This window comes from Synchiropus splendidus, chromosome 5, assembly GCF_027744825.2.
Source record: "Synchiropus splendidus isolate RoL2022-P1 chromosome 5, RoL_Sspl_1.0, whole genome shotgun sequence".
Classification (NCBI taxonomy): Eukaryota; Metazoa; Chordata; class Actinopteri; order Syngnathiformes; family Callionymidae; genus Synchiropus; species Synchiropus splendidus.
Window position 1 is genome coordinate 8,887,044 of NC_071338.1, and position 19,479 is coordinate 8,906,522.

Sequence of the window (19,479 nt, forward strand, 5' to 3'; positions counted from 1 at the left end):
AACCTAAGAGTTTTCAGTCACTGGGACCACAACGTGTTGAAACTAGGTCCAAGAGCGAATGGGTTTGTCAAGGTTGCTTTTAGCATCGGTACAAGTTTTGGTCAACAATATCCTCGCCTCTCAAGTCTACAGAGTGGTGCTGGTTCTGTTGCACTCATCGGAAAGAAATAGCACAAGATATTGATCAATGTAGTTTTTAGTGTTGCCTGCCATGTCTGTGTTTTGTGGTACGCGCCTCACCGTCTCCATTTTTGTGCAAGCACAACTTCAGATAGAGGCCTTCCATGAGCACGATAACGGTGTCAGTGATTTCATGCGGACTTAAAATTGTTCAGATCTTTTTTCTATGGCCAGAAAAAAAAAAAAAGATCAGACAGGAACTGAAGTTTTTTGAGCAGGGAAAACCTTGTCTCTTACCTAGGAGCACCTCCATATGCCAAGAGGTCTTTTCACAGTTTCTATTGTTTTGCAAAGCTATATATCATACAATACTGCTTTGTTTTGTTAAGATTGACCATCAGATTCAGTCCCACGACCCTTCAAAACGGGCTTTATTTCAGTAACATGAACAGGAACACCACTGACAACAACTTCCACCCGTTACACGTTTAACACTGCACAGATGCAACAGAGAACCTCCATCCTCAGAGAATGTGCTTCAGTCAGTGAGCATCAGAACAGAAAAGCAACACGAGTATCCCTTCTTCTTCCACACAAACCCACAAGTTCAAGTTGTGAGGAATAAATAAAAACTCTAGGTAGTATCGAGTTTCAAACCTTGACCACTTGAGCTAAAGTATGATGGATACACTTTAGACATTAATAGGCGGGTATAGAGCTCAATTACACTGCCATCTTTTCGCCGCTGCACAACTTGTAAAACATTCAGTAGTTGCTTGGAGGCAGCATAAAAACAAAAATCACTTCAAACTTGAAACGACAAAAACCTCCCTCTGTGCCGTCTTTATAAAAACACTTTTAATATGATTAGAATATTTCAATAAATAAGATTATTCGCTTGTTTCTGTTATGTGCTGCGTGGCTGGAAACATTTACACACCTTCATGAAGGCAACACTTCACTCTCCGACAAAACTCTGTAAACACAAAATATCATTTGGATTTAGTCATCAACGTGTGAGTCAAATCTTCACACCACACTTCTCCTTTAAAAGAAAAACATCCGGAATTTTCCAGTAGCCCCCCCCTCGCCCCCTCCCCTTCTGATCCTGTGAATGCACACAGAGCTCCGGCTTTACAACAGGAGCCATTGTACAAATCTCCTTTCATGCATTTATCTGGCATCTCCGCTGCATTAGCGATGCAGACCATTCTTTACAGCTCCAGAGGAGAAGCAAATTTGTATTCTGTAACACAAAACCATGTCTCCCAACCAACAAATTGGAAGGTCGGGCAAGTGATGGCTCCACTTTGGGACGGAGGAGAAGTGCAGCATGTTCGGAGCGAGAGTTTTACACTGGCTACATCTCTTTCTGAACGAGTACGGTTTAGACACACAGCGCGGTGAGAGATGACGCCGACTGGTTCACAAATAGCAGAAGGTTCTAGCTGCACAGACACCTACAGTTTTGATGATGGACTACTGAGTGAACACTATGCTACTTCAGAACAAATGGGTCGAAGGGTTGTTGTACTTGTCATGGAAAGCTCTGGTCTTTTGAAGTGATTAACAGGACTGCACTGTTCTTAAGGTAAATGAGGTGGTGAAGGTCCTCCTTGCGAGCTCCAAAGACTCTTCCTCTCTGAACAAGCAGCGAGTCCTCATAAGGCCTAGATTTGCTTCATCATCCAGCACAAAGGCTCCAGCCTGCGGGAAGCTACAACAGACTTCAAGTGATGCACAGTGCAAATCTCTTTCTCTTCGGTGTCTCCCGCCCGGGAGAAGGAGACATGGAGGAAAGCGGAGTGGAGAGGGTTAACTCTGGACAGCTCCCCAGCTGCAGCCTGCCTTTCTTCTTTTGAGTTTACTTTCTCATTTTTGGTCTTTCTGGGAATCTCCTGCCCTCAGGGAGGGGCAGGTGGACTGGCCGAGGACTGGGGGGGAGGAGTGTCATGGCGGACTCTACTTGTACAGGCTCATGGTCGGGCTCTGGTACATGCACATGTAGGCGTCGCACAGCAGGCGGCGCGCTTGACCTTGGATGCTTTTTGGGTCCAGACTGTGCAGCTCCTCCGGGGTCATTTTCAGGTACGCCTCCACCTCTGGACAGGGCGACACCTGGGGGATGTTGAAACCATTCTGTCCTCCTGTTGAGACACAGGATGCATGCATACTGGGTTAGCGCAGCTCAGGCTTCTGGTATCAACTACCAACCATCTGTGAGTGAGAGCAGGCCACCTCTCTCTTCTCCGCGCTGTTCAGTTCAGATTCTGAGGGCAGGGATCTCTGATGTGCTCTGAACTGACTCCTCTCCCTCCGGACAGACCTTCCTTTGACCAATTGCAGTAGTACCTGACCACTGCTTCACCTGCATTCACAGCTCTTGTCTTGGATTTTTCTACACTAAAATCTCCCTTCCAGCTACCAGGCTGCTGCATAATGGCTTCTCCCACCAGTTTGAAGAAGTCAGACTAACTTGAAAGTACTGAATGTGAAGTGAAGAAATGTGGCAGCTCAGCCACTTTAGTTCATGAAATATTTGCTCAGTTTGACTGTGTTAGTTAAAAAAAAGTGATTTCCCATTTCAAATAATTTATCATATTATATACATATCTGCATCTTTAAAAAACATAAGGAGTATCAATAATAATAAATATAAAAGCTGAAGATGAATAGTCAAAACAAAAAACAAACACAAAAATGTACCAAAGTCTATTAAACTAAACTAAACCAAATCAACTATTTTCTAATGGTTCCAAAACCAACTTGCCTCGCGTAAAGGATCAGTTTGCAGTCATAATAAAAATGAATTCATCTGGTGCCGACGCTCACCGTCACGGTCTGCCATGCTGTCGAAAAACAGCCAGGCGGAATCTGCGCTGCCGTACTTGACAAAAGCCACGTAGTGACTCGTTTCAATGCAGAGGACGGCGAACAGCTCCATCGTCTGGCGAGGGAAACCAGCCTGGCGCCCGATTCCGTCTTGCAGCTCCTTGGGGACGGACAGTTTGCCATGCCGGTGGGACTTTCTTCTTGGGTGGAGGTGGACCTGAAGCATGGACAAAGACGGAAACACTGATCATTTGCACGCCCTGTTGGGAAGTCATTATGAGTTATGAAGAACAGTTCATCACATTCAGAATAGTTCAATGTTGTGGCATGACCTGCACAATATAATACAAAAAAGTTACAGATCTAATGTAGAATCGGCTGGTGAATAATAACACTCGGTTCCAAGTTGTCACGACCAACAACTTCTCAGCCTCATTTCTTTGTATTTGGCGCCACCACATGTTGAATTCGCAGACATGCACCACTTGTGTTGCTGCTTGCTACAATGGCAGCCTCTGCTGGTTACCTGGGTATTGCACTTTTCACAGAACTGTTTGATCTTCCCCGCGGTGATGTCGGCATCCTCGTAGCAGTCTCTGCACTCATAGAGAGCCAGACCTCCACAGATTCGACACTCCCGAGGTGCTGCATTTTACACAAGAGATGCATCACTGACTGTGTCACAAACTGAAAATGAAACACTCTCATAAACATACAAGGAAATGTTTCGCCTCTGCTCCGTATAATTGGACTGTGAAGGGCCAAACCATAAAAATAGTCTAGAAACTGCAAATACGCAGCTCAGTGCTCAGCCTCCTTCCTTAAAGGAGAGGCTCGACACTGAGTTACTGATGGATGACAGCTGGTTGCTGAAAGAGAACAATTCAGCAGGAAGCTGCTATAACCAGGGCTCTGGATGACCAGCAGGAAGGTATTACGAAGCAGGTAAAAGAAAAATAACTCATGACTCACTGTCTTCCAGGAGGTCTGTGATGTCCAACTCCAGGGAGGGGAAGATTTTGTTGAACATTTTGAAGTCCTTGCCAAAGCGGGGCATCTGGATGATAAGGCAGGAGGGAGCCTGGCAGCCATGAGGAAAACACAGCATATGTTGTCATGGGAAAACCAGAGCAGGCACAACAGCGGATAAACCCTCAAACGAAAAGGATGAAGAACAGGGAAAAATCTGTCCGCAGTATCAATATTCCCTGGCTGTTTTTACTTCTGCTGAATACCCGATGGACACCACACTATCATGAATGTGTTCACCAGCACTGTAGACCTGAGCAGTAAAGTAAAAAGCCTGTTTAAAGCCCTTTCTGCTTAGAGTGACTTTAGGACAGGTGAGTCGAGGCTGCTCATGCGACGGTCTGTGATTTAGAATAAGTGTGAGAAACATTCCCTCAAAGTACGACAATGTAGCTAGAAAAATGTATCAATTTATTACATAACCATAACAAACATCCCAGATAATTACAACTTTATTCATGAGTGGCAGGCAACAATAACATTTAAGAAGGTCCAGACATACTTTTAAAATCATACCGGCTTTAAAATATATTATTATTATCCATAAATCAATTTTTTCAAGTTGTATCCTAAAAGCTATACACCAATAATGAAGGCCAGCATACGAAATTGGGGAAAATATCATTATCCTTAAGATTACAGATTACATTTTTTACAAATACTGGCCCAAATAGTTGAAGCATTACATTGCATTAAAAACAACGTCACTGCTTGTGTTTAATGTGGGGTGGGGACCACTGCTACAATGGACGTGCACCTGCTGTAAAAATGGACACGGCAGTGCCTTGTCGTGTTTTCTCTGGGATTGAAAGTAGGCACTAACAATGAGTTGTCCTCTTCTCTTAAATTTGTTATGTGAGCAAATGAAGTAAGATTTAAAGATGAAGAGAGCACCTCGGCAAACTTGAGATCACTGTTGATGAACGACCACTCCAGCAGCTGTTGGATGGTGGGCACGCCAACTTTGTCCTTCTTGTCCATGAAGATTTGATAAAAGTAACAGTCCTGGACCTTCTGTCCTGCTGACCTGCAGAAGCACAAATGGATTTTGGATTGGCAGTTTCAATTATGACTTTATTTTCATGAAGACGGCGCAGCTCTCACTTGCCAACCAAAGTAACAAAACACAAGTTAAACTTGGTAAACACAGGCATCTTCACCGTCAGTCACTGGTCTTCAGCGAAATTTAAAAATAGCTTCACAGCAGCCATAGCACCAATAAATCACTGTGGTGTGTCACAATGTGTCACTCACTGAAGCGACACATTGGAAACTGTGATGGAAGAGAGAGGAGTAGCACCTTCCTTTGAGCATACAGTATGTGTTTTGTAGATGAGCATTCATGCATCAATGGAAACCAGTGTTGCCATAGTTACTTTGAAAAAGTACTGACTACTAATTACTGATTACTACCTCAAAAGTAACTTGGTTACTTAACTGACTACTTGAATTTAAAAGTAACTAAGTTAGATTACAAGTTACTTGTCAAGTTACACGACAGCTCTCATTGCCTGTACCAGTGATTCTTAACCATAGGGCCAGGGCCCATGGCTGGGCTGCGAGCGCCTCCTTTTTTGTTTTACACCTTTGGGCCATGTGACACTCAGATTTAATCCATGAGCCACGTATGGTGGCACTAGTGAGTCACTGAATTGACTTGACAGCTGCAAATCTATGATAGTAACCAACTATGGAGAAGTTCTTGAAAAGAAAAAATGATAAAGAAAGTGATGGCGCCCAACAGTAAAAATTGTTGAAAATTAATTAGAACATTTTATGGCAATACTGTCATTTACACTTTACTTACATATTCTCCAAAGTTTAAATAAAATATATTATTTAAATTTTGTGATATTTAGAAATGGTTTTATTATATTTACTTTATTCCGTTTTTCCAGTTTTCTCAACAGTTTACATCATGTGTATTTTTTTCTTTTTTTTCCTTTAGTAAATTTGATGAGTATGACTTGCACCTGGTTCTGCTGGACTTTTCGATGAGAAATAAATAACAGCGACAATCAAATGGTTTTAGGTCATTTCACAAGGTTTTATTTGTGAATAAAACCTTACGGGGCTCCAGCGTCTTTCCATGTTTGTGGTAATTTTTCAGCACAATCTCTGTTATATGAATGTACAGTATTATTATTAAAATTTTACTACTTTTTTGCCTTTGTTATCTACAAGGCAAAGGATCATTATATTTCTGACTTTCTAGAGAAACTACAACATCAGTACATCACATCAGTGCCGTTTCTTCCTGCACCAAAGAAAATGTCATCTAGAAAAGTCTAAAATGTATCAAAAGCATTTAATATTTCGCTTCCCGACAACGGCAACAATAGTAACGCACAGTGACTTGTATAAGTAACTTTAATCCGATTACTGGGTAACGTGTGACTAAGTCACACGTTACTCTAACGTGTTACTTATTCATTCGTCCAATGACGATTCCTGATAAGTAACACGTTACTAAGTAACACGTTACAGGCATTACTGCTTGTAACACAACAGAAAAAAAAATAAATATATATATATATATATATATATAAATTACCTGAGCTTGAGCAATGGATCCACCCTTAATATGTGATGAAAAAGGATGTTGAGAAACTCTTCGGGATCTGCAGACAGAAAAGATTCAGAAGAGCAATCCAATAATTTGCAGGGTCAATGCATTCGTAGAAAAAAAAAAGGCTGTTGGAGTTAATCGAAAGAAATACTGAACTTGATTTTATCATATTATGATAACAAGCAAATTGAAAATGCGCCAGAACCACCATGACTTTAACTGTCAGTGAAAAAACAATGACTTGAGGAGCTGAAATGTTTTGCTGTTTTACAACGTGAAGGCAGTTGAACTGCATTGAGACCAACGAAATATTATAATAATAACTTCCCTTTGTGTCTACAAATTTGGATCACAATTACAGAAGTCATTTGCTCACAACTGATATCAGTTAACGTCAAATTGTCATGAAACCTCAGAAAGAGGAAATAACTACCTTTCTCTTCAGAGGTGAAACCAGACGCTGCCTCTACTTTCTCCAAAATCCTTCTCAGTTTCATCACTTTAGTAGCACACACATAGCCGTGTCTGCAGGAACAAGGGGATGACAAAACAGTGCTTGAAGTGGCTTTTTTTTTTTTACGTGACAGCGGAAGACAGAACTCACATCCGCAGTGGGTTCACTATCTCCGTACGAAGAAGTTCTTGGGTCTCTCTGTAATATTCCACATCTGTTTTAGAGCGAGGTCTCAGCAGGACCGTGTCCAGTACTGAGCTGAAGGAAAAGAGACTGTAGGAGAGATGGATGTTTACAAATTCATATTAGAGCTCCACACCAGAAGTACAAAAAATAAATATGACAATAGAATTTTTCCCATTGAGGAGTTGTATTCTTTTTGGTAATGGATTGTTGTAATGGAAGTTGTTAAACCTGATCTCCAACATATTCATTTGTCCAATGACGATTCCTGATATTATCTAAATCCTGCAGGTAATATAAAAACGTAGGTACAGATGAGATTGTGGAGAAGATTTCTGGTTCCAATTACATTTAATTATTTATTTATGCTTCAGATAGACTTCTGGGAAACTAATAATTAGCTCCAACTAATCATCAGCCAGCTGTGTACTAGCCTCATTTAGACTGTGGTCAGTCAACCTTTCAGTGTTGCAAGCATACTAGCACACACACACACACACCAATTTTATTAAGATCAGATAGAGAAAAAAGTAAATGCAGATGTAAAAACCTGATCACACAGGGAATACATGCACAAACACATGTCACAAACACCACAACAAAAGCATTATTTGATGGTAAATGGGCTTCTGTATGTGCGTGTTTATAGTTCATTTCGTTCAACATGAGATTGAAGGAACTGAAGTTATACTGCTGTGATGTTTATTTGCATCCACTGACACAGTGGTATTTTCACAGTATAGACACTAAATCAGCTTCTCAGAAAAAGTTTCTGTTTTGCTTCCATACACAACCATAAATTAGATTGTGATGCAGACGAGTGCATAACTAGGTCAAACATCGGTGACATCTTATGAAGCAGCCAGAGGAACCAACTCTGTAAACAAACTAGGCTGAGTACAGATGAAGTGGAGAAAGCTGCAAGCAATATCTGTGATGACTTTTAGACAACAGTTACAGAAGAAGAGGCGGTTCATTCTGACGGAGGACTGTGGTCCTTTTTCTAGGAACCTCATTGTTGTGAAAGAGGATCAAAGGTCTGACAGTGAAGGATTACAGATGTTACAGATTTGTTGGTTCCAAAATACTGAATGGTAATATACTGAATGTTCCAAATTAAATTTAAATGTGTAATTTAAATTTCAATTAAAAATAAATATTAAATGTACATGAGTTTATAGTTAAAATAATTTGTGAAACAACTGTGAAAATGAATAAATAATTGAGGGGAAAAGACAAATAATTAGTTTCATTGTTGGTGGCTGCTTGTCCCTTGTCCTCACAACTTGCTTCACCCATTTTTATAAAGATTAACAGACTTACACTCTCAACAGCACAATTATAACATCCATCCTCTCCTCAAATGTCAACTGCGCTGCCAAAGAATAGGGGTGGCTATAGCAAGGCTCTTTTCTCAAGGAACTGTCAGTGTTCCGAGACAGTCAGGCTGCTGCTAGGGTAGGAGACTGTGATGTGCAGATAGTGAGTGAGAGAGCAAGGCATGAAGGATTAGATCAAAGGAAGTAGTTGCAGAATGAGAATCATCATCGTTCCATTGAAATGACACACACCTTAGTTTAATACAAATGGAAAATCGTCCCTCCCTTAAAGGAGAATGTTCATGTAGCTTGGATTAAGGCAAGGAAGGCGCATGCATAACAAAATCAGTCCCACGGAAATGTTTTTCGTACTCCGGATCTCCCGTGGTTTCTGTCAATCGTATTGGCCAAAGGCCCTGTGGCAATGCTGGCAGTCACAGTTGATGCAATACAGCTGGACCTCAGCTGCTATATAACCTGACCAAAGTCAAAACAGCTAACAAACTATGTTTGCCTAAAGGCAAATGCGTTTCTTACAGCCACTGAAGCGTAAACTGGATCATGAGAAAAGTACTGACCAGAAAAGGGTGGAGTCCAAGTAGCAGGAGTTGTAGTGACCCTGGATGCCCTTCTTCTTTCCCACCATGACATCCAGACCATCAGTTTCAGACCGTGGCGGTGTATTCTCATGTACGACCTCACTCAAGTAACCACCAAAAGCTGAGGAAACAGAGAAAATGAAAGTGAGAAAGAGGCCTTGACAACATCAAAGTACCGTCATTTTAAAAGCCAAACGTCCTGACTGTCCTACTGACTCACCAATGGAGTTACAACGCTCTATAGGGTTGGAGGAGTGGTGCAGGGATGGGAAGCGGGAGTCTGGCCGGCAACACTTGAGCTTCACAAACAAGGCTTTTTTGGGTGGGCAGGTGAAGTACCGCGTACCTTTGAAGGTGCCGTCAGTGCAACCGGGGCACTCCTCCTCCTGGAAGAGATGAAGTACTGACCCATAATCCACATCATTCCCCAATGTTGTTTTACTCCTATTTTCTATCACCACCAATAATTTAGGTCAATTTTGCCTGTGTTTTACGTAGCACGCAGAGTGTGAGCGTGTATGTTCAGAATAACTTTACCTGAAATGTAATTTGTTCTCTTTGTGAGTTGCTCTGAGCTACAGGATGTGTGTGGATGTGGGGCTCACCAGCTCAAGTCCAGCCAAAGGCTCCAACAGTCCGGGCGGCAGGCCCACCCAGCGAATCACCCCACAAAGAGGAGGGTTCTCCTTCACCTCAACCAGCGAGCCCACCTCCAGACCAGGCTGTCCTCTGGCACTGGTCGGCGGCTGTGGCGAAGGAGGAGCGGCGGGTGACGTGGGTTCGGGCTGCTCTCCCATTACTGACTGGACAGACAGGGAGAGAGGCCCGTGACTCATGCTGTCAATGGGCCCACTCTTCCGGTTCAAGCTGAAGGGCAGAGAATGGAACTTATTGTCACTGGACAACGAGGCAGCTGGTGGCGCTCGGGAGGGCGGTGACGACTGGTTAAAGTCTGGGGGGGTTTCAGTGAGTGACTTAGCAGGGTCTTCCCCAACTGTAAGAGAAATCAGACAGCATGCGTCAGAATGTAGTTAACAATTATGGTGAGCTTACCAATCTAATCAGCTAGTTTCAAAATGCACTACCTGGGAATATACATAGCATTTTTGAGGAGGCATTAGCAACTTATTATTAGACACTAGTCAAAATGTTCGTTCCCCGCTGTGTCAAAAATAAAGAGCAGAGCATTACTGCACAAACCTGTCCGTACAGTCAGGACAGTACTTGTTTCAAGTGAATATAAGCCGAGCAATAAAGCTCCCACTAGGAGAAAGAATGCATTTCTTTGTACCACCCAAAATACACAAAAATAAACAACTTAAAACACCTGCACCCACAAGCCGATCATTAACACCGAAAACCATCAGGGAATCTGCCATCAAATTTAAGATAAACAGTTTACTGGACACACAACTGGAATTCAGAAAAAGCTTTTGGTGCCAAACCACAATAGACAGAAAACTTTGTTAATGGTATGATTTGAACTTTTTCAAATGACTTCTTCACTTTTTATATCCCAGGAAAGGTCACCAGAAAAATGTACATGGACACAATAAAGGATCAATTAAGAACAATTTTGAAATTTTGAATTCTTAAATTGGAAGGCAGTTCCATTGTGCAGACACATGGAGAGTTTACTTGTACAGATTTCACAGAGAAAGACAAATACTGTGATGTGGTGGATAGTGATGACTTCAAAAATAAAAATGAAACACTGTTTCTCACAACTCATGACCTCCTTATATGCTAAGGTTAGTAAAAGTAGTCATTAATTCCAATTGAGTTTGTCAGATAAATCACATTTTTCACTGAGTTTCTGCTGGATAATGTCCATGCAAACATATCCATGGTCTTCAGCGCTCATGAACACCTGACACTTGACCAAAGTGCACCTTTGATTAACCCTTACACATGTATAGGAGGACACCATATGTACGACCACCCAAAGACAAAGGGAAAACATCACCAGCTGTAATTACAAATGAGACCATATTTGTGAAAGCATTTAATAATGATACAATAGAACACAGTTAATGACTGGCTCATGAACATTATTAAACGCTTTAATCAAGACTTGAGTGCACCATGCAGGTGGGACAATAAAATGGTGATGAAGGACGGATACAGTGGAAAGATATTCATGGCAAGCTACTGCAACAAACCGACCTCCTTTTGAAGGATATGAAAGAATAATTTCATGAAAAAAATGACTGTTCTTTTCATAAAGCCTGTATAGATGTTTTTTCTTGGTGTTCTGAAAACTGTCTTAAGAGTGTCTTTAGCTAAAACCACATTTTATCAGGTTTTCCAACAATTTCAAGTGAAAATGGGAAGCCAGTCGGGAAAATCATTGGTCAGTCGAAAGTTGCCAACAGCAGCCTGCCAAGGGGGATGATGGAGAGCCCCTCAATTTACCCAGATTTTACCTTCATCAATGTACCATGTGCTTTTGGATTTGGGCTGGATGGGAGGGTCAACAGAGCTGCCATTTAAAGTATAGTAAAATTCTGATTTGCTCCTACTGCTGCACTGATGACTTAATCCTGTAAACAACACAAGCGCATGGAAAAAAAACAACAGTAAGATAAAAGGCTGGCGTGAATGTGGGTCATGTTCGTGTTTGAGCATGATACAACCTTGCGCTCCAAGTTGAGGAACTTACACACTTTTTAAAAATCTTTTTTTATACTGCTAAAATTAAGTGTGATCACAGCAAATAACACGACATAGATATTTACTGCTTCAACAAGAGAGGAAAATACCAAGCCGACATATCCACACATTGTTGTGATTATGTCAGCTTCTTCCATAGAACCATCTCTGCTGTTGCCATAGCGCTACCAAAATTCTGGTTATATAACAATGGCTTTCATTTGTTTTTATAAATTTGCTGCACCAGAGAGAATCTTCCTTCAGAATTAACCTCAATGGGAGAAAAAAATGTAGTGACAAGAGAGGCAGTCGGGAAAAATGTGAACTAACAAAATGTAAGAAAAACGTTATACATTATACTTTTTCAATACAAAGTTTTATGGCTTCATCAAGAGGAAAGTCCTAACACAATTTACAGTCTGGTAATCATCTGGTGATCATTTACAAGAATTTGCTTGAGATCATAATCATCTGTCATCATCAAGACAGGAAAGGCAAAAACTTACAACAAATAAAATAAATTACTATATCAACTACAGGTTTAAGATAGTATGTATGAATGCATTGAACACTCAACAGCAGGAAAACGCAGAAAAAGGAGCTCATTAATTCAGCTTCAGATCATTAACTGGATGGAGAAGAAGCTGGCCCACTGGAGCCAGATACTCAATGAATGCTTTTAGGCTTGCTTGTTGTGAAACTTTACCTTTGCTCTTTGGTTTGCCTTGGCCACAGAATTTGTCACTGTTGCTGCCTCTGGGGCCAAAACTGTGCTTCTGCAGCCTCTGGTCCTGCATGGAATATTCTGCAGAGACCAAAAACACATTCATGGTAAGTGAAGCTGGAGGGAAAAAAAACTGATGATACCAGTAATGTAACCTCAACGGCAAAACTAAGTGGAAACGACACATATGTAAAAACATGGAGCTGGACAGGTTTATGGTTGTGAAAAAAATCCTGAAAGAAACAACATACTAACTAAATCACAGGGACACAAAGCTTCACGTATGACGCTGGGACACCTGAGGGAAGTATCTGGCGAAGACTGCTGCAGATTGGAGGGAGATTTAATTCTCATGTTTAAATGAGAGCGTTTTATTGCCATCAATTCACTAAATGTCAAAACTCCTCCGTTTGCTTCGTCGTAGAATTCGTAGAATTTTGAAAGGGGGCATCCAAAGCCCCACCCTAGCCCAATCCATTCCCCTCCCGACACGCCATGTCATCTACTGACTTAACAACACTGCGAACATCTGTACAAAAACGATTTGCTCGCATTCAGCAAGCGCTGTGGGATCCTGTGCTTCCCAGCGCAGTTCGCTGCATAGTACTGGATAGCGGGGGAATGGGGGGAGTGGGCTTCCCGCCGAAAGAAATGCCAAAATACTCTTCCTGATTAAAAAGCTATTGAGTTAGTGTTGTAAATGATTGTTTAATGTTTGGAACTTGCAATATTGCTTCCTCTAATCAGTGTCAGTCCTCCCATCAATAACGTTTCCATGCTGCGCTCGTCGCGACCCGCGAGATGTGGATAACATTGAGATTACAGCAGTAAACAAACATGGCGACCATGATGGCTAAGGTACAGCTACAAAAGGGTTGATAATCTGCAAATTTCATTTCAGCAAAATTACCAGGCGGAAACCCCTTTTCATGGAAACCAGCGTGATGATACTATGAGTAGGCTATTATACATGCACTAATAATTCCTGTCCGCTGAGAAAATCTGGGTGTCCATTTTTTTGGTTTCGCAGTTCAGGGACGCCCAGACGTCCCCCTAGCTAAAGGCTTGAATCGGAAGTAAAAAATGTGTTTCGGTGCATCCCTAATTTATGCTACTCACAGGCTAAGAGGGCATGCATGCTAGATAACAAACAGTGCTCCTTGTTTGACGTTGTCAGACTGAAATCTGAGCAAGTTATCTGTGCTCTGCTCTTTCTGTAAGAACTCTCACAGTGACCACCCAATGTGTTGCTGATTATATTAAAGCATTTCCAACATCATTTATAAAGCCTTATTAATGCATTATAATGTCTTACAGTTACCAATATGGACCACAGACTTGAAGTGTAACCAAAGTTAAATAAAATTCTATTCTCATCAAATATATTGTACGCCTGACTTCTTCTTCGTCCTTATGGTTTTAAAAGGTTTGGTGTTTTTGTGTATATATTGTTGAATACAAAAGTGGTAGGAGTAGGTCAGAGAAAAACTACTGACACTTGGCAGTTATGTACATAATAGTTGATTAACTTGTGAAAATGTGCAGAATTTCAGTCACAAATATGTTTGCCATTGAGCTCCATTTTAAATTTCTAAACACGATATAAGGTTATATCATCAGATCTTACTGAAGGGTAAATGAAGAAAAGACATTAGTCTGCCCATCAACATGTAAGATCAACCTGAAGGAATGTAATGTATATTTACAGTCATGAAATAAAAAATTGGATATACACAGGCTTTGAAATAAGCAAGAGGGCACAGAAACAAATCAAAGTGTCAAAGTGCAAAACAAAGAGCTCCAAGAATCTCACTTGACTTTCAAAACAAGTGAGCCATCTACACAAAAGCCGCTCTGTTCTGGCTGCAAGCACAACACAAACTGGGAATGCTGGGACAGAGCTCAGACGGAACATTGTTTTCCAGCGACGACAGTTCAACTGCAAACACAGAGCAGGCATAAATGCTGCTTACCTGGCATAACGTCACAGATGGGGACAAGACGAGTGTGCTCCAAACTGGCGAAGTCACACAGCAGCTTTCCGTCAAAGTGGCCGTCCCACTCCCCGATTGGATTGTCCTGAAAGGGTTCCAGATATGAGATGAAGTGCATGAAACTCTGAGGCGTTCATCTCAGCAAATGCATCCTCTTCCAGCTGAGTCGAACCGCGATGATTGAGAATAATGCTTTATTCTCTGTTCGTCTCTTCGCATCAATCAACCTGGATCTTTGGTATGTCTCTAGGCACTCACACCACCCTTTGGTTTCTAATCCCGCTCAGAGCTGCCACTGAATAATGGCATACAAACAGGGATCTAGCTCTGCTACCACAAGGCGTTGAGACGCAGAGTGAGGCAGAGCAGTGGGCTCGTCTCAGCTGCCTGCTGGCACCAAGCCACACAGTTGGGTCATACAGCACTAAGACTTTACCTCACTCCCCGCGTGACTGCCTTGCCTTGCGTGGGTGGTTCAGATGCACTGAGTGGGCTGCTGCTGCTGGTGATGGTAGTGGTGATGCTGCTAACAATCAGCAGGCAAATGCCTCAGTTATGTGCCCAGTCGCTGGGCAGCTACACTAGGATGAGCATCTAACGACAGTAGTCATAGAGACCAGCTAATGTGGTACAGACATGAACTTGTCTCTGAGCTTCAAATCATTTTCATTTCACAGGGATCGGCTAAGGGATTCAAAAGTCTGTTGTTTCTTCCTACATATATGGGAGTGCATGACCAGTGCAGCTCAGAACTACGGAAACATTCCACATGTGAGAAAAGTTTTCAACAAAATATTTCAACATTTGGGAAACTTCTAAAGGTGGTGAAACGTAAGCGGAAATTAAAGACCATAACTAAGAGTAGAGCCACCACACGCACTACATGAAAAGCCACCTTATTTCAAGTTCCCTTTCTCGCTTGTGGTGGTTAGAGCATGTGCCACTACAGGACCTTATACTTGCGATACAGGATTTGTCACATTTTTAACTGCTTTTATATTTTAAGTTCCAACTATCTCAAACCCACTTTTTAACTGTAGTTTATCATTCAGTTCTTTTGAGCCTAGTTGATAACCTTTATCCTCCTCCTTCGTCTGGGTGCAGGTTCTTACATCAGTTTATTCCTCTAACGTCAGTTTTAGAATAACACGTAAAAGCAAAACCATAAAGCACATTTTTCTGGTTTGAAAAAAAATGAATGTTAATAAGTAGGCAGTCACTTTAACGCAAAATAACTGATAATCAATTTTCATTGCATTAGAAAACAGCTTAGTGTACTCGACACTTACAGGATATTTAAAATATCTCAACCCAGCTTGTGTCTTAGTCTATTGTGGCTCAAAATATATTGTCAAATGAACTTTGTAGGTTCAGCAAGAGGTGTTTCTTACCATGTCAACTCCAACATAGTAGCCAAGGCTCTCATTCCCGGGAAGGAGGTCACAAAAAATAATGGTTCCTCTCTCAGGTCCTTCTCTGGTCTGTACTACAACCCTGGAGTTGATTTCCAGGCGAGGGAAGTCCTGGTCATCCTCAACAAGATTCACATGGTCTACCTCGAGTTCAGCCAAGTCATCGTCATCATCCTCCCAGAGTTCCAGTTTGTCCAGAGCCACAAACACGCCACACTCATCCTCACAACGGAAAAGCTGCCGACCCTGGTACGATCCCTCCGTGAAGCCCTGGCCTCGGCCTTCCTCCTGGGAGCAAGGAAGACAGAGCAAACAATGAAACAGGAGCAGGAAACAGTAGCAAGCAAGATGAGCAAGTTATTACGATAACAAGGAGAGCAGGTTTGCTGAGCATTCTTCAGGGAAGAAGTGCTGACAGCGCTCAAGGAGCCTATGATCAATTACTGCAGCAAGAACACCACGTGTCCAACTGAAAATATCTATTCAAAAATTAATAGACACTCCCACGATATTAATATGCAGAGCTGCTGTTTTCAAGGGACAAAAAGTTTCTTCTTACTGACAGCTTAATCTGTGCAGGGTGAATTCTAAAATGATTACACAGCTTTATTTTTAGTGACTGTACAATTTAATTCGCGTACACGTACATCAGTGTGAGGCAGGGAAATCAATCAAGCGTAACACAAGCTCACAGGTGCCAAGTAGTTTGCATTCGACATTAACATCAGACAGATCCGGTGTAGAGTGAGTGTCCCAAGAATGTCAGAACAGATATATTCATCAAACACCTTTCTGACCAACCAGGTAACTTAGATTGAAGTTTGGAGAGAAAACAAAAAAGTGTAACAAAGAAGTCACACCCTTACAGGAAAAGCTCACAACCTCAAATGACATTTAGAAAGCAACGTCTCTATTCCAAATGCCAAAATATTTTTAGAGTGATTTAGTGTGACATATTAGAATATGTGGAGGTTAACTGCTAAATTGTAGGGCTTAAAATAACACTTGAATTAGAGGTTCACCAAAACAAGTCAAGATATTATACATCATCATCAACAATATGCACCACTCATTGATTATTTAATTCTAAGTTTGTGTTAAACATTCTGAAAAATAAATAAACTTACCAAAAGCTCTACTCCGAACCAGATTCCAGAGAGTGCTCTGTCGGGGAGCAGAGACCCTTTGAAACGGACGACGCCAGGCAGCGGCTCATCCCCTGAGCGGAGCTGTACGCGTACCTTCGAACCGCAGTCAATATCACGGATGCGATCCAGCCGACACTTGTTGTAGAGCAGAGCATACCGCTCCTCGCAGTTAGTAATGGGGAACAGCAGCTCCGCCAGCTTCTCGTCCATCTCCTTGATATCCCTCTCATCCAGGCTCAGTACCACATTGGTCTGGTCCAGAATGCGGAGGCTCTTTTTGCCCTTGCACGTGGGAAGTGTGCGCCCCAAGCTGTTGCGTTCCTGGCATGATTGACCCAGACTGCCACGTGGGATTCTCAGTGTCTTCTGGGGAGGCTTCTCCACCGTACACTCCTTCACAACCATGTAGAAGCGCCAGTCCTCCCTGAAGCCCCCGGGGGGCTTCTCCTGGCTCCAGAGGGCTGAGCTCATGGCTGCATGCTAGACAGGAGGCGCAACATCTAGGCAGGCTTGACCTGTAGATTACAGAGTGAATAATCGTATTTAAGGAAAAAAATGTCATTTAATAAGGTGTGAGGCAGAAACACAAATTATCAATTACGAGGACTTGAGAAATGTCATTGCTGCTATGGAATGCAGATCACAACTTCCCCATCGATGTTAAGGAATTGCACTTCCCTATTATGGCTTCCATTCCCCACAACTCCTATGTAATATTATACCTTAATTCCAGCACTTCTTGTACGAAACGAATCCTATTTACCGGACAAACCTTTTAAAAATAATCAATGCACAAACAGGTGGATCTATTCTGGGCGTATCTATGTGGTGAGTCAGTAGTTTAGAAACCACGGTACAAAAAAAGACTCCTCATGGCTACATTAGATACTTGGACTGCTGTGAGGAGCGATGACAGTGCGCACCATCAAATTCTACTGAAACAAACCTTCAGGCTTGTTATTGTCAACCATGAAACTGTAAACACGTGTCAAACTCAGCACCGACCCTGAAGTTACAGTGAGCACTTTAACATTAATGGATTATTAAGGAATTTTGTCTCCTCACTAATTGGACACTCTAAAATTAATGCGTGTGAATAAAGTGTGTGCCCTGCGATGGACTGGCAACCTGTCCAGGGTGTATTCCTGCCTCTCGCCTGATGACTGTTGGGAAAGGCTTCAGCACTCCCCACAACCCTGAACAGGACCAGGCTGCAGTTAACTGACAATGTATGTATGTATGTATGTGTTAAACGTTCCACCCTTATACACCCTTACACACAGTCTTATACACCTGCTCAACACACAGTCAAACATGTCATGGTTCCATGTCTACTTTACCTTACCATGGGGCGCCACTTGTTTCTGTTTTTGGTGGTCTCAAGAGTGAGACTAATGTTACTTATCAGAATGACCACTGCTACAGTTACAGCTTTGATACACATTCTGGGCGTCCCCTCACGGTTATTCTTTCATCACAGGTTTTATGATCAGCTTACATTACATGAGCAAGATGTCACTACACAACCAGAGTCGGCTGTTGTGGACCACGCCCACACCGGGGTGGAATGCCATCGATTGATCTGATTTTAGGTGTCACTCGCAGCCTCCTGCCACCTGGGTAGTAAAACTTACCGAAGACGATTAGTGCTAGCACGTAGAATGATGTTATAAATAATAAATGCACTCAAATAATATTGTGTAAACTTATGATACATCAAACGTACATTGGTTTTAAGACATGATCAACTCCCCACGATGTTTGAAATAATGACGTCACATGAACATGGAAACACTGAACATGACAGAAATGTTTAGGCTCCGCATGACCAAAGCGTTTCAGCACACCGTTCATCACACATCAACTTGAGCTTTTTGCTCGGATTCATCAGGACTGCCTACAGTTTTAAAAGGAAACGTGCTGTGTTGGGTTTCAATGAACAGCCGGCGTGTAGAGCTGTCACGCAGAGGCCCGTTGACAGTACCCTGCGCTAAACGCATCACTGAGTCCGAACCGTTTCATGCCACACAGAGGAGCGACTTACCTTCAGCTTGTATCAGTAGTGATGGATGGTACAGATGACTGTCATGTCAAACGTCGACACGAACTCGATATAGCGCAGTGGTAACGGCTCGATATCCCCGAATTAGCAGAGCTTGCTAGCGCATGCTAACGTGTTGGTCAGTACTGCTACATGTAGCGAAACCAGCAACAACAGAGATCCCAGAGTATTGACATTGTCGTCAGCAAATCTGCCACGAGTTGACGAAAACATTCATTGTCATATAGTTAGGTTAAGAGACGCGGTGTAACGCAAGAGCTAAGATATATATTATTTACAGAAGACGACCTCTGGAAACTTCATGGTTACGTCATCATACAAGCAGCGTCCCCATTGGCTGCAGCTCATGATAACAAGCGCCCGATTGGCTGAGAGAGATTTC

General features: G+C 42.2%; 1 protein-coding gene across 3 annotated transcripts; it reads right to left on the minus strand.

Moving 5' to 3' along the window:
* Positions 1 to 532: 532 nt before the first annotated feature.
* cylda (cylindromatosis (turban tumor syndrome), a) lies at positions 533 to 19,413 on the minus strand. Of its 3 annotated transcripts, none has more exons than XM_053865646.1 (17): positions 19,080 to 19,413; positions 17,015 to 17,550; positions 15,867 to 16,175; positions 14,455 to 14,560; positions 12,464 to 12,562; positions 11,532 to 11,648; positions 9,711 to 10,099; positions 9,452 to 9,491; positions 9,085 to 9,226; positions 7,155 to 7,277; positions 6,984 to 7,075; positions 6,536 to 6,602; positions 4,876 to 5,008; positions 3,925 to 4,033; positions 3,479 to 3,597; positions 2,953 to 3,169; positions 533 to 2,267 (listed from the first exon to the last, which is right to left on the minus strand). In XM_053865646.1, exons 2-17 carry the CDS (start codon positions 17,504 to 17,506, stop codon positions 2,083 to 2,085), a joined length of 2,739 nt encoding a protein of 912 aa, XP_053721621.1. In that variant the 5' UTR covers positions 17,507 to 17,550; positions 19,080 to 19,413; the 3' UTR covers positions 533 to 2,082. The 3 variants fall into 3 exon arrangements, with proteins under 3 accessions (XP_053721621.1, XP_053721619.1, XP_053721620.1); XM_053865644.1 differs by having other exon boundaries at positions 9,326 to 9,491; XM_053865645.1 differs by lacking the exon at positions 11,532 to 11,648 and having other exon boundaries at positions 9,326 to 9,491.
* Positions 19,414 to 19,479: the final 66 nt, after the last annotated feature.

Coding starts and splice junctions, on each gene's coding strand:
- cylda (XM_053865644.1), bottom strand. CDS start 17,506: ATGAGCTCAGCCCTCTGGAGCCAGGAGAAGCCCCCCGGGGGCTTCAGG. Junction 9,227..9,325: donor AGAGCGTTGTAACTCCATTG/GTGAGTCAGTAG, acceptor CTGTTTCCTCAG/CTTTTGGTGGTTACTTGAGT. Junction 4,034..4,875: donor GTGATCTCAAGTTTGCCGAG/GTGCTCTCTTCA, acceptor CATGGCTGCCAG/GCTCCCTCCTGCCTTATCAT.